The 15,550-nt window shown below is 38.0% G+C and overlaps 1 protein-coding gene across 2 annotated transcripts in view; it reads right to left on the bottom strand.

Moving 5' to 3' along the window:
- The window catches only part of iqgap1 (IQ motif containing GTPase activating protein 1), a 120,240-nt gene that overhangs the window by 575 nt on the left and 104,115 nt on the right, over positions 1 to 15,550 (bottom strand). The window contains exons 27-38 of one of the 2 annotated variants that reach the window (XM_073905921.1): positions 12,047 to 12,187; positions 11,002 to 11,086; positions 9,844 to 10,076; positions 9,619 to 9,751; positions 8,810 to 8,912; positions 8,595 to 8,730; positions 7,371 to 7,458; positions 7,076 to 7,285; positions 6,410 to 6,576; positions 6,186 to 6,308; positions 5,952 to 6,060; positions 1 to 404 (exon numbers count right to left, since the gene is read on the bottom strand). The exon at positions 1 to 404 is cut by the window's left edge and continues 575 nt beyond it. In XM_073905921.1, coding sequence (XP_073762022.1) covers positions 291 to 404; positions 5,952 to 6,060; positions 6,186 to 6,308; positions 6,410 to 6,576; positions 7,076 to 7,285; positions 7,371 to 7,458; positions 8,595 to 8,730; positions 8,810 to 8,912; positions 9,619 to 9,751; positions 9,844 to 10,076; positions 11,002 to 11,086; positions 12,047 to 12,187 — 1,642 coding nt within the window. In that variant the 3' untranslated portion in view covers positions 1 to 290. 2 annotated transcript variants of the gene reach the window in all.

Here is a 15,550-nt window from a genome sequence, read left to right on the forward strand (position 1 = left end):
AATTCAAAGCTCATGCAGGCACAGTTTACAAAAAGATCGAAGCAAACTATTGCTGTGACACTGTCACTCTCAATAAAAATAGAAAATGCTCAACCATTATTTATCCGGAAGATTAAATCTGTTGGTTTAAGATTAATAATGTACATTCAAGGCATCTTTCCTTCAAGAAAGGCACAGAGTGAATGCAGGGATACTCAGAGTAGTGCAGGAAAGACGCTTAAACTGTAAAGATGTGTGTGTGGTCTGGGTTTCACTGTGTCTGCAACAGTCTGTCAAGTGCCTCTGAGCTTCTATTTTCCGTAGAACTTCTTGTTGAGCAGGAAAATGAGAAGGTTAACATTTACAGTAGCTCGATCAAACAGCTTCATCACTGCCACCCCCTCATACTGCAACTGGAGCAGGTCCTGTTATTAAAGATGATGAAAAAAAGAAATGTTTAGGTCCATTCACAAAAACAGTACCAATATCAATATTCATTTTAGGTCAGAATTATTAGCCCCCCTTTGATTATTATTATTTTTTTAAAAATATTTCCCTAAAGATGTTTAACAGAGCAATGAAATGATCCCAGTGTGTCTGATAATATTTTTTCTTCTGGAGAAAGTCTTATTTGTTTTATTTCAGCAAGAATAAAAGCAGTTTTTAATTTTTAAACACCATTTTAAGGACAAAATTATTAGCCCCTATAAGCTATATTTTTTTCGATAGTCTACAGAACAAACCATCGTTATACAAAAACTTGCCTAATTACCCTAGCCTGGCTAGTTAACCTAATTAACCTAGTTAAGCCTTTAAATGTCACTTTAAGCTGTATAGAAGTGTCTTGAAAAATATCTAGTCAAATATTATTTACTGTCATCATGTCAAAGATAAAATAAATCAGTTTTTAGAGATGATTTATTAAACTATTATGTTCAGAAATGTGTTGAAAAAATCTGCTCTCTGTTAAACAGAAATTGGGAAAACAAATAAACAGGGGCTAATAATTCTGACTTCAACTGTAACTATAATTGCATGCACAATAATATTTCAGATTATTTTTGACATCTGTTGGTTTCTGATTGACTGCTTTTTCAATAAGGTGATCATTCACATGTTTTAACCAAGCGGCAACATCCGACTCTCCCTCGTGAAGCTAACATGGAAGTAACTGGAACTGCAAATAATGGAAATTCCACTAGGCCTGGCTCGATAACAGAGCACATTTCTACTGAGCCCACTGTTAAAATAGCCAACTTTACAGCATAAAAAAGGTGTTTACAGCCTGGTGCAATAAATGATTTTGATGTATATAGCTTTCCCTTCATGACAACTGTGAGAAGGTGAATTTTTCCATAACTCATCCGTTTCTTTTATATTAAGTCTGCATAATTAAGGGCGTGGCCACTTGAGTGACAGCTAGGTCTCGCTGGTCACCGCCATGTCCGCTGAATTCAGTATAAACACCATATTTTTGTGTTGTTTTCTGTCGCTTTACACAGTCAATTTTGGAATTATTTCCTACAATTTTCAGATAATATGGCATGCTGTGCACTTAATTTACCCCACAAACCATTCAAGTTCCTCCTCGATTTCCCAGGTGAGTGCAATTAATTATATACTTAAATACCATATCTATAAATGTATTTGTTTGAGATTTATAATAATAATAATTCCTTACATTTATATATTGCTTTTCTAGACACTCAAAGCGCTTTACACAATGGGGGGAATCTCCTCACCCACCACCAGTGTGCAGCATCCACTTGAATAACGCGACGGCAGCCATTTTGCGCCAGACTGCACACCACACACCAGCTGATTGGTGGAGAGGAGACAGAGTGATGAAGCCAATTATGATATAGGGATGGTTAGGAGGCCATGATGGACAGAGGCCAGTCCGCAGATTTGATTTTTAAATTACAACAGAGAGTCAGGAACTCAGTTTAACGCCTCATTCAAAAGACGACGCTCACTGCGCATGTTACGACTGGAGTTTATTTATTTATTTATTATTGCGGATTGTACTCTGTCTTTTTCTTTTGTCCCGCCGTCTTGTTGTTTTTCTGTTGTTTCATAGGCTCCCATACCGGCGTGATTCCCTGTTCTGATTGGCTGCTGGTCTCAAAAGCCTGTATATAAGGGAGCTTCCCTCAGGGTTCGAAGAGCTCATTTCTGTGCGTTCGGTGTTTGGAGTGGAGCTCCTGGGTTTCCCTCACCCCTCCGGCCGCAACCAGCAACCATTGTACTGATCACCAACATATGTTAAAATATTTTTGAGAGTTTGAGCGTGTAGGGGTGACCTGCCTATTTATTTGATTACTTTTGACTTTGTTTATTTAGTAAGGTAAGATATTTGTATTTTTCTTTAAATAGTAATAGGTAATTTAGTGGATTTACTTTATAGATTCTTTTGTTTGTTATTTTGGCCTGTGGTCACCCTGACGAAATGCTCATTTATATTAACCCCATTTTTCTATAATAAATATCTTCATATATACTCTCAACTGAGTGTGTGAGTTTGGTTGTCGACCGAAGGGAATCTTTTGCTTTAAGTTTTGTTTAGTTCGGGAAATCCACCACCCCAACACATTTGCTTTTTCTTCGTTTATTATGCCCTTTTTGTTTCCCCTAGACTTGGGGCGTAATAGAGCAGTATAGAGTCCCTATCAATATTCTGGGGTGTTAGGACCCACACAGGCCGCAGGTTTATCATTTATATTTTTCTTTAGGCCTGTAATAAACTCCAGAATCTGACAGATCGATTAGCGGATTAGCATCTGAATCGTTATCATACAGAGTTAAGCCTGGATTTAATTAATAGTCCTGCATTTACTAACACTATAAGACTATATCCAAAGTATTTGGAAGTAATTTGCGTTTTCCTCCTTTAGGAAAACATCATAAGAACAATGCTTTGTGGCTCAATGTGTTACAAAAGTGTTTTTAAAAGACTAAACACTTTATTAGTATAGTACACAACCAAGTACATGTGGTCAGAACACAAATGAGTCCAGGTAATGAAGTGTTAAGCGTTTCTCCCCCCAAAAAAAAGACATCTGCTAGCATTTAGCATCTCCGCTCATGCACCACCCTTTTTTGGTTGCCCTGGTTGGTGCGATGACGCGTGAACAAAATAGTGACGATTGGCCAGGTCCCCTTGTAGCTTCATTTGCGCTCTTCAGAAACATATAGATGACGTCATACACTAATACCATGTCCATATCTTTTACAGTCGACGATTCAAACTGACACATTAAACTGTCCTTTCTGTATTAGAAAAAGAAACATACATTTGTTTACTAAGCCGCATTACTTTTTTATTTAGATTGCTCATTTTAAATTCGAGCCACCATGCAGAAGTGTAGAGAGAACCTGAAATTTATGGTAAAATTAAATATACCTTATAGTGAGACTCCATTACAAGTACATCAGTTTTACAGTTTTACTCAGTCACTTTCTCAGATCAGAATTGGGTGACATCCCGGATAATACGTACATATTATTTAGTGTATGGTTTTTACCCCTGCTCGCATTTTTTTTATGTCAATGAACAATTTATACATTTACTTTACATCACATTAAACGGTTTAAAGGGTTAGTTAACTCAATAATTAAAATTTTGTTCATTAGAAAATTCATGTCATTCCAATTCCCTGAGACTTTTGTTCATCTTCGGGATACAGTTTAGGATATTTTAGATGAAGACATTTAATGTCTAGACAACATTGTCAAAACATTCCATGTGAGTTCAGTAATTCAGCAGTAAACCTACAGAGCTCCAAAAACACTTTTGTGCACCAAAAAACTGTAAAAACTTCTGTGATAGGTCAGGGTGCACATTGACTATGGTCAATACAACCCTTTTCCATTAGTCAACAGAGCAAGCGTCATATAAATGGTAGTAAGCATGCACCCTGACAAGACACAAAAGCTGTTGTTTGTTTGTTTGTTTTGCCACACACTAGTGTCTCTAGAGCTTTAAATGATTACAGCTGAACCACTTGTGAACCACAAGTCAAATGAAATGTTTTGACCATGTTTTGCCTCCTTTTCTGGACATCCTGGCACAGTTGCTGTCTCTGGGGATTTGAATGACATGAGAGTAAATAATTACATAATTCTCATTTTTGGATGAGCTAATCATTTAAATATTTGAATTACCAAGGCAATGAGAGCTGCATTTGTATTACAAGCCTTGTTTTCAGCCCCACAGTAGAAAAAAAAATGTCGTCAGAGGGATTTCAACAATATTGTTTTATTTTTGTGTGTGTGTATGTTGTTATAATTACAGTACTTGCCATTATATGTACTTGCCTATTCTCTACAATGAATCTTGAAATTTTACAGTTGTAGTTTCTGGTGGTAAGAGCCATTAGACAATACTCAAATCAACCAATTAATCCTTTTAACATGTATGTTTTTAAGGGGACCTATAGTTGGGGTCTGCAACCAGATTTCTTGCAGCGTGGGAATAAATTTCCGAATAAAGGTTTGATCGGTAACTGGTGTAATTTGAACAGGAGCGGGCAGTCTAACAATATCACTCAAGACTCCCGAGCTAGCGGGTTTGTGTGTGAAAGAGAGAACGTGATGGTGTGCATCGCTAGCTTGGTGCCGTCTATGTGTGTGTGTATGTGTGTGAATGAGAGAGAGCGTGATGCTGTGTGTCGTTTGCTTGGTGCTGTGTCTATGTGCATGTGTGTCTTTATACAGACAGCTTTTTAGTCTGTCTGGATTCTGTAACATGTAGCTGGGTGGTTTTTGGTGTTGCTCCACTGTATGTGAAGTTTCAGCTCAAAATGTTTCATAACCCTTTGAAACTGCCCTTTTTAGGTTTTGATTTAAATTGTGCCAATTATTGACTGTCGCTTTAAATTCAAATGAGATTGTGCTTAAAGAAAGAAGTCTATGGAGACTTCATTTCTGACATCTTCAGTGGGTCAAAACTAATGGCTGACAGCTGCTTTTCACCCAGGGCTGTTTATGTTAATGAGAGGGGGGGGGGGGGGTGTTGTTGTCACGCGCGTACTGAAGAGCGGTGTTGTCGCGCGCCTACTTAAGTGCGGGACGGAGGGTGTGTCGCGTCGCGGGGCACTTTTGATCATTTTAGAAGGGCACTTTATATCCAAGACTAAAAAGGGCATGTCCACTGCACAGGTTGAGCCCTATTTGTGCACGTGCCTGGAGAGATTGACACTAATGGGTGTCAATAATTCCCCTTTGACGACATGTACATAGCAAGATTGTCAATCAAAATGTTTCTGCAGATTGTTTTTATCAAGTGTGATTGTAAACAAAAGTTATCATATCTGGCTATATTCACACACTGTCAAAACCCTTATGTCTCATTCACACGGAGCATCAGCATCAGCGCTTCCCATTCACTTTGAATAGCTGGCGTCAGGCATTGCTGAACTGCATTGTGGATTCGTTGGCGCCACTTCAGCAGCGTTGCTTGCTGCAGAAGTTGAAAATTTCACAACTTTTCAAGCGCCAACAGAAGTGCCAGCCAATCAGATTACTTTATGCAAATACCCCAGCTCAGACAGTAGCTGATTGCGGACTTGTTCATTGGCTGACACTGCTATGACGATCTGCATCAGCCCCAACTTCAGACATGCCCTCTGTCAAGCGTTGACGCTGAAGCCCCGTGTGAATCGAGCATTATAAAATTATTTTTAGCATAATAGATCCCCTTTAAATACTACCACTGACCCCCCCCAGAATGAGTTTTTAATGATGATTTATGAACATATTGTTTTGTTTTTCTTTTTTATGTTCTGCTGCAAATATAGAGAAACGTCATAATTATATTGTGAAATATCTGATATTCAGATTCTCAAATACGTGTTAGAACATGGATTTAGAACAGTTTATTAATGATCATATAATTTGATCTATGACGGGTGATGGGCGCCCAAAGAGTTGATGAGTTACGAAGATAAAAATATAAAGAAAAGAACTTTCACCTGGTATTCTAACATTAATGTCTCCAGATGAACGCCCATAAACTTGGCTTTCACCTCAAACACTCCCACAGTCTCTGATGGCGAGATCTCGAAAATTGCATTCTTATACCTGTAAATGGCGAGCAAATGAACAAGCATGTTATTTAAAGAAAATCAAATGTAAATACAGAAGCACAGTACAGAAATATATGAATAGATCACTCCAAAAAAACAAGCAGAGATCAAAAAACGTACTGATTTGTCTGCAGATCATCGATGTCAATAAGCACTCCCTTCTCATGCAGACGGGCTGCTGTGTACTTCTGTGATACCTGCTTGCTCTTCTTTGCCTGTTTATCTCCAGGTTTCTTAGAAACTCTGTTTAAACGAAGCCATTTTATCATAATTGTCAGTCAAGAGCTTAAAACCAATAATCTGATCAAAGAAAACAAGATGAGCTAAACTGAACAAATACTCACTTTCCCTTGCTCCCTAAATTGTCCATGCAGGTCTTGATGTACTGATTGTAGTAGTCAATCTGCTCGTTGTAGAACTTGGTCTTGGAGTTTAAACCAGAATTAGTCTGCTGAAGCTTCACCAATTCTGCCTTTCGCCGCTGACGATATCGCCTCTGGTTGCGGATGTCCTACAAAAACCATTAACAAGTAAATGAAGATGCTTTAGTGCAGGGGTGCCCTAACTCGGCCCTGAAGGGTCGTTGTCCTGCATAGTTTAGCTCCAACTCCCTTCAAAACTTGTGCCTGGAGGTTTCTAGCATACCTAAAAAGAGCTTGATCAGCTGGTTTAGGTGTGTCTAATTGGGGCCAAAACTAAACTCTCTAGGACCGAGTTTGATACCCCTGCTTTAGTGTGAAAATGAAATGCTAGAAGTTTTGTGTTCTCATAAAGCAGTGGTGACTAAACTCGGTCCTGGAGGGCCGGTGTCCTGCAAAGTTTAGTTCCAACTCCAATCAGACACACCTGGGCTAACTAATCAAGTTCTTACTAGGCTTTCTAGAAACATCCTTGCAGGTGTCTTGAGACAAGTTGAAGCTAAAATTTGCAGGACACCAGCTCTCAAGGACCAAGTTTGGACACCCTTGACATGCAGAATGTAAATGCTAGGACACATCCAAGAACAGTACCTTGGCGATGTCATTGATTAGGTCCTGGTATTTCTTCTCAGGGTGTACTTTGCCCAACTCTCCCAGTCTTTGCAGGTTGCTCTTGATCTTGTCCTTCTTGCCTTGCAAAGTAAGACTGTCATCTACAACTGGTTTGGCTTGCTTCATCTTCTCTGGGGTCTTTGCATCGCGAATGGCTCGCCGCTGCATAGCTCGCTGGTACTCTGCTTCCTGTTTCAAATAAAAGTGCTGACTTTATTACAAAGTTTGATAAAGCTTACTTCCATTCTTGAAAAATAAATAGCAATTAAAGTACCTGCTCAGGTGAAGCTACAGTCTCCAGAATCTCAGTAAGTGTGTCTCCTGGCTGAAATCTGATCACATCTACTATGAGCCTCTTGGTGCTAAATGAGCAAGACAAAAGGGGCAGATTTGTGAATAAGTAAAACAAGTAAATGCCCAAGTTCTACTAGTTTCAGAAACTAGTAATTAAGACAGCCAGCAATTACTTGCAAACTCAATTAGAAAGCAATTGCATTCTTCTCTGTATATGAGATTCAAAAGGTGATTTGTATAGGGGGTTGTGCATCTGATATTTACAGGAAGGTGATCATGGGAGAATAGCCTCCAAACCTGGTTCCCCAATTAGTAATATTCTTTTGGACAAATTTTCTGGTTGTATTATCACTTGTATCTCTGAAGTGACATAAGTGGGTGACAAGTAACATTAATGGTGCATTCACAAAGGGCTTCAGCGTCAATGCTTGACAGAGGGCGTGTCTGAAGTTGGGGCTGACATGATCATCATAGCAGCATCAGCCAATGGAATTAGTCAGTAATCGACTGCTATTTGAGCTGGTGTATTTGCATACAGCGATCTGATTGGCTGACGCTTCTGTCGGCGCTTGAAAAGTTGAGAAAGTCCCAACTTTCGTAGTGAGCAACGCCACTGAAGTGGCGCTGACGGATCCACAATGCAGTTCGGCAACGCCTGACATCACCCATTCCAAAAGTGAATAGAAAGCGTTGATGCTGACGCCCTGTGTGAATAGACCGTAAGTGCTGCATTAAACAAACTTGACAACTGGGGGATAGAAGACAACATGATCTAAACTGTGTGTTCTTTTTGTTGTGTTTCTCTTCTAGGTCATCGTTGCGGTGAGAAAACTTTTCTTTTAGTAAATCTGGATGGTTCGATAGATACAAGTGTTATGCATATGCAGCAAAATGCGTTGTTGAGTCTACAAAAGTAATTTCTCCATCTCCGACAAACAACAAACTGGATATCATTAATTTTCTATGAAGAGTAATACAAAAGCTTCAGAGTCCTGTAACATTGGTCTAAGCATACATTTAAAAAAAGATTCGATGGGTTTGGATGGATTGAAATATTTGAACTTTTGTTGCTAGACAGTACAGTATGTGCAATTATGCATTAATGAAGGCCTTTCTGTGAAGGACACTTGCTGCTTTCAGAATTTAAAATCTGGTACCTCAATAGGTTTGGCAATGGAACAGTTAAGAAGAGTATTGTCCTTACTTAAGGAGAAGAGTTTTGGCATCCATTTCAGCATTGGCCTCATCGGGAACATCAAATTTGTTGGTGAGGGTGAGGGAGACTTCTGTCTTACCCATCATTTCCTTGCTGGGATCATCAGCTGGCAGTGGGCTCTCACCTGTGAAAGAGCAACAGTTCATCACACGGACTCTGCAAGACTTCAATATCACATCGTCTAAGCATTTTCATAGGCTCACCTATTAAAGACTCAATGGTGGGCACCTCTCCTAGGTCATCCAGCAACTCATGGATGGGATCATTGTGGTCTGGTGCAATGGCATCTTGGTGATCCAGCAAGAGCTAAAGATGATTTCACATAATTTGTTCAATTATGAATAACAACTACACTGAAGGCTTACAATAAAGGTCCAGTCATACATGACAACATTTCAATTCCTAATTCCAATTTCTAACGAATCAGCCTTTCGTTGGCAGCACTGAATTTTGTCTTGAACCAAATGCAGGTTGTGTACATGTATTACTTTACTTTTTAAAGTCAAAATTTAGCTAAGTAGCAGTGAATGTTACCCCCTCTCCACCAGCACAAACCAGGTGCTAGTTGGGAGCCAGTGCCATTGATAGTTCAGAGCTGGTTTGTCTGGTGAGCCTTCTAAGAATTGCTTTGCTTTTCCATGGGCAATAGAGCCACTGTAGGGGCAGGTCTGATGTCACTGCAAACGTCTGACTTTTCCCAGTAACACAAGCGTGGAAGCACCAAATACAAACCTGGCAATAATGTGTTGCTACTTATGTTTATATCTTAGCAAACCTATTTCGCACAGCAAATCCATTGCATTCATGCAGTGTGCCATAGTAACACTTTGTATAGATGGAGAATACAACTCAGCCCTTGACATGACTAGTTCTAGCTCAGCAATGTTTTGGTGCTACTTAAGAAGCACTTTTCCTGTTTCACAGCTGGTGATTTGGGTGTCAAAAAAACGATTTGGAACTAGCCTTGGTAGAAAAGGGGTATGTAAGCATACCATGAGTCTTGGATTGTTACCGTGTGAGTGTTGATGATCTCCCCGATGGTAATGTAGATCACAGGCTTGGTCAAGGTGACCACGTCTGAGTACTGATCCACATTGAACTTGTCCTCCAAAGTAGGGACGTCACAAGCGGACAAAAAGAAACGTCTGGAAGACAGAAGGGTTCTTGCATCAGTATGGAGTGATTATAAACCAAACAACTGGAAAACAACAAACAGAAGCACTGATATCACTTTTACCTAAATTTCTGGTAGGAGTTGGCGAGGTATTCGTTGATGGGGTTCAAATGTGCGTTGTCTCCAAGGAACATCTTGTTTGAGGCTGCGTGTTGCAGCATTTTGGCGATTGACCCCAGATTTCGCCTCTGTTCTGTGGTCAGCTGACCCCCAGCTGATATATCGATGATGTCAAACGCATCAGGAGCCACAATGGCAGGATTCATGTAACGGTAGTAAAGCAGGTTGCCCACAATCTTAAAGAATGAGAAACATGGCCATGTTTTCATTTTCAAGTAAATACAAAAGCTATGCAGTTTAAAAAAATGCTGTTTCTATGATGGACGCACTAAAAATTATTGGCAGAAAATGGATTTAATGCTTTGGCAAAAAAAATGAACAGAATAAAGACTATACTTAAATGCTGTAATGTTCAGTGCACTTGTTTCACAGTACCACTAGCTATAGTCACTGCAGTGTAAAGTAGCTTTCACACCAGACAAGGAAAGTTCTGCGCTATGAAACCCATTCATTGTAATGGCTTCCACTGCAAAAGGGTTCATTTTTAGAGTTGAGTTAAACAAAAAAGCCTAACAAAATGAAAATACATTATTTAATAAAATACTAAATGATTATTACAAAGACTTTTTGTTTTTTGGCCAAGTGCATCCAGAATTTTCAATTTTGGTGCATCCCTAGTTTCTATCTTTGTGCAGTTTTTAAAGGAGGTCAACAAAAACACTGCACGAGGAACAAGCAGCAAAGAATAAGAATGGCATGGCTCACCTGAGCTGCTCTAGGACTCATCAAAAACCTCTTGAAAAGGGTATAAGCAAGAGCCAAGAGAAAAGCTGGAGCCAGGGCATAGAAACAGAGAGAAAGAAAAAGAGGTGTTTTCTCTTACCAAGAGAAAAGGAACGAGAGGGAACCTACATTTAGTATTCAAAGTGAGGAGACCAGCATACCACAACAGAAAAGAAACACGAGAGCAGAGAAATGCTCAGGATTCAAGACAATACTCCACAGTGGGACAGAACTGATATGGCCAAGCAGCAGGCGCCAGTTTAGAGCTGTGACATTCAGAGTGTTTAAGACAAGTCTGTGGTGGTTTGAAAAATAATGCATGCGGTTACATTAGCCAATTGCTGCTTTGACTTGTAATGGTTGCGTGATGTGGCATACCTTCAAAAGCTCATCCTCTGTGGCATCAGGAAACTTTTCATTAAGTGTGTCTTTCAGTGTTTTGGCAATGAACCGCATGCCGTACCTGCAGGTGCACACGATCAGTCAAACTTTTTGTAATATACACATTAACCTTTAACTTTCTTTAACTTAAAACACTTCAACACAAACATTTGAAGTGACAAGTAACTTTAACTGGGTTTACGATGTTATAACAGAAAACCTGTTACGTTATAAGGTCTATAAAAGGGTATTATGGAAAAAAAAAAACTTAATAGGATGAGTCACCATTTTGTTAGTCTGTACACACATAATTGATAGTTCATAATGGTTAATTGTTTTATGATGGTTTTTTTTGTAAATGATTTATTAGAATGATAATCAACATTGATAATGTGGCTTCTTTAGATTTAATGAGTCATTAAGTCTTTATGAGTCATAAAGAGCAATTAGCTGTACTGTCCAATCGGTGTTGTTTTTATGTACTCTTCCATTTTAACTCATTAGGTTTAATTCAGGCTGCAAGTTCAGTAAAATACAGTAGTATTTTTTTTGCACAGCACCACTCTTAAACAGCAGTGGAACTCTGACTTACTTTGTACACCTGCATGAACAAAGAAACGGCTCATGTTAACAGACATGCATTTGAATATTCAAATCTGGGCTTGCTAAAAGTCATTTTCATATATTCAAGAATGACTGATGGTACAGGTACACATGGAATTTGCTAATATTAGGTCACTCTCACACACACACACACAGAGCTATCTTTGTGAGGACTTCTCTTTTATACTGCACAAACTGTATATTTCAGTGCCTCACCCCGATCTGATCTCTAAACACAAGCCTCAAAGAAAACAATCTGTATTTGTAGTTTTAAAAGGCTTTTCTGTATGATTAGTAAGCTCATGGAAAAAAACGTGTCCCCACAAGAACAAAATTGACTAGTACTGTTATACTTGTGAGCATAAATAAATAGTCTACATAAATAAAGCACACACAGACAGTTTCATTTAGCAGTGGTAGTCTGAATGTCTGAACTCACGGGATTTTATCCAATGAAACAATTATGGCCGAGAGGAATTTGTCTGTGACCGTCCTCATATTCTTGATGGACGCTTCCAAGCGGGTTCGAACCTCCTCGTGGCTCATCGCCTGCTCTGGAGTTACATCATACGGCAATTTACTGCAAAACACAATCACACAGTCATTTCAAAAGCAATAAGTAGCATGTCATCCAGCGTAAACTTTTATTTTGGGACCTGGATTTAATACAATGAGCTTGATTTTTGAGGTGAAAATATTAAAAGGTAAAATGATTCCTGGCAAAGCAAATATCCTAATCTGGGAGAGTGAATACAAATGAATGCATTTTTAAACCTGAGTGTCATTAAAGTGTTTCGATTAATTGAAATTTCAAAGGAGATACAGTAATGTCTAATGTTTAATAAAAATTATTACATGTGTCATTTATCTGATAAAACAAACAGCATGAGATGAAGAAAATCACAAATGATAACTTAAAGACAATTTTCTTATTTAAAGTTCAAGATTTAAACAGATTGTTTATTTAAATTTTCCCTATTTTTACAGAAGAAAACAGTTCTGGAATACAGAACATAACCTCTGGAATTGCAAAATAAATCAAAGTCAATTAACATAATATACGAATACTTAATATGGATTAATCATATCTATTCTATATATCAACAATACATTTAAAAATAGACTGTAATTTGTTTAATTGTTTGTATTATGGCATGATGGTGTGCATTATGTAACATTGCTGTAAATGGTTGGTTAGTTAGCCAAAAAGGTCATCCATTGACCCAGGACAGATGGTAAAATTGTCTCCCTAAAAACAATATGAAAATTCTACAATGAACAAGAATATGAAAAAAAGAGCACTAAAATGCATCCTTACTATCCTGATAAATATAGTATATATTAACAAAAGTATAATACCGATATTATGTAAAACAGACAATATATTATACAATATTTAAACACATGAACATTTTCAAATTAATATTAAGACTTTGCTGAGAAAAAACACTTACTTCAATGGGCTATAAACACAGCTAGTATTTTTCAGCCAATGATACACTTTTAGTGAAAGCTAAATGTGACTATTTTCACTTTCATAAGGTTCCTTTTACAGCATCAATGTTGTAATGTAATTAAAATACATTCAATCAAATAGACTTAAGTATTCATTTAGTTGTTTAAGTGTAAAACGAGAGAAAGACTGTGTAACCGCTAGTGCCGTCAGGATCAGCAGTCAAGCACACAAACTCCATTGAAAATACTGGGGTACAATAAACTGTCATATTTCAAAGACATCAAATGGAATTTAAAGGGGTAGTCCAGAATGTAATTTTAAGGCTTGGTGGTGTTTATAAGATGCAAACCAATGTGTGCTCATGTTTCACTAGAAGGAAATCACATAATTTTTTCATCATATATCTCACTTTGATCATATACAGTTACTCTGCACACATAAAAACAACTGATATATTTTTCTAGTTCCTCTGAAAGGCCCGCCCTCACGTGACTCTAATTGGTCATCTGTCATAATGTGCTGCGATTCAAGAATCGGCACCACGTCACGCCCATAGAAGCACACGCTTTTCTGCTGTGTAAACAGTCAGTCAACCTCCTGCCTGCTCTCTATAATAAAATCTGACAAGAGTCTGTAACGAGTGAAAATGGGGCACGGCTCCTTTAAGAGTGTTTGCCATTGTGTGTACGTGTCTGTGTGTGTGTGTGAATGTGTGAACTTTCTGTAGACATGTGAAACATGTGCGCAGGACTAGGGGTGTAACGATTTATCGTTGTACGATTTATTGCGATGCAAAAATGTCACAATATGCATCGTGGCGTTATGACGATTTGATTACGATATGACGTCCGTTTTCTCTTATTAGTTGAGCTGTTTGCACGTGAGCTACATTCCACTTGCTGTCACACGTGAGTTCAGATTGCAGCAGCAGTAATGTTAGCAGACCAAGATGAGTGGAGCTGAAATAGAGGATGGCCCATCCTCTCAAAATCAGATGTCTGGCAACATTTCGGTTGTACAGTCATTGCTTTAGACTCGTCCGCTTTTTGACACGCAAACTGGGTCAAACATCCTAAGTTTTAAAGTCTTCACAGTGATTTACATACTTTGCACAGCGACAGGGATACCTTCTAATGGTGTTGAAAGAGTCACATACTGTATTTATAAGGTACAATTTACCCTAAAATATCATTCTGTCTTCATATAATGATGTATTGGCGGCCGCAAAATCACACATGATGTGAGCTGACCGTTAGCTGTTACTACAGAGGGCGGACTTTGATAGACGCGCGCGTATGGCAAGCCGTTTTAGCATTTAAACCTTTGTTCTGACTATCCATAAATATATTTTGAGATCTCTAATTATATTTTGACTAGTCATAATTATAATTCGACTAATCAGAATGACAATTAGAGATATCTGCAATTACAATTGTACTAGTACGAAATCAGATTGGAGATATCTGCAAATATATTATGACTAGTCATATTCCTCCATTGACTTCCATTGAAAAATATTTGCAGATATCTCTAAATGAGTTTTGACTAGTCACAATTGTAATTAGAGATATCTCTAAATTAATTTAATTAAATATGAATTAAATACCTGGAAATGTGGATTTTTTTTTTTTGCACACACAAAAAACGCAAGTGACCAAGCAAAGCCTTAAGCTCTTACTGTTAAATTCAATTGAATAGAAAGCTTTTTTTTTTGCACCTTTACTTAAATTGTTCCTTAATTTTGTCTCTGTCATTTCAATAATATTTTTAAGAAGTTTTTAAAGTGTTTTATTTTCCAGAGACAGGCCTGTTTAATTTATTTTCTTAAAGAAGGTTCAGTTTAACAAGTTGAAACAAAAGAAATACATAAAAAATAGTTTACTTGGTAAAATTTGCATTTCAGTTTAATTTTCAATTTTTATTTCAAATATCGTGATACATATCGAATCGTGAACATTATATCGTGATACACATTGTATCGGAAGCTGAGTGTATCGTTACACCCCTACGCAGAACTTTCTTTTTCTTTGATGCTCGGATTAAGTAATTTTCTGTAATATATTGTGACAGAAGAATAAAGTACAAGATGTGGGATGCGACCCGTGTGTTGATTTATTTTTCTCCTGCTACACGAGTCAGGTGAGCTCTCCTGTATTTTTTAACTCTATGTGTTACACAACGTCTTTCACATATATCTGGAATATGCAGGTGTAAGTAATATGAATCATCCACATATCTTTTGCGACTTCATTATCTGAGATGTAAAACGCATGGAAAAGCTGCCTATAATGAAACAATGCAAAGTCGCTCACACACATAGAGAGATGCTGCACATGCTGGTGAAGTGTATGTGTGTGTGTTTACAGCAGTTTGACTGATGAATCTGAATTTGTAGCTAAATCGTTTGCGGTACAAAACAGCATTTCCCGTTGTTTACATCGTTGCTACAGCATACCGTTAATGCTAGACACTGTACATGTCATGATC

This window comes from Danio rerio, chromosome 7, assembly GCF_049306965.1.
Source record: "Danio rerio strain Tuebingen ecotype United States chromosome 7, GRCz12tu, whole genome shotgun sequence".
NCBI classification, from domain to species: domain Eukaryota; kingdom Metazoa; phylum Chordata; class Actinopteri; order Cypriniformes; family Danionidae; genus Danio; species Danio rerio.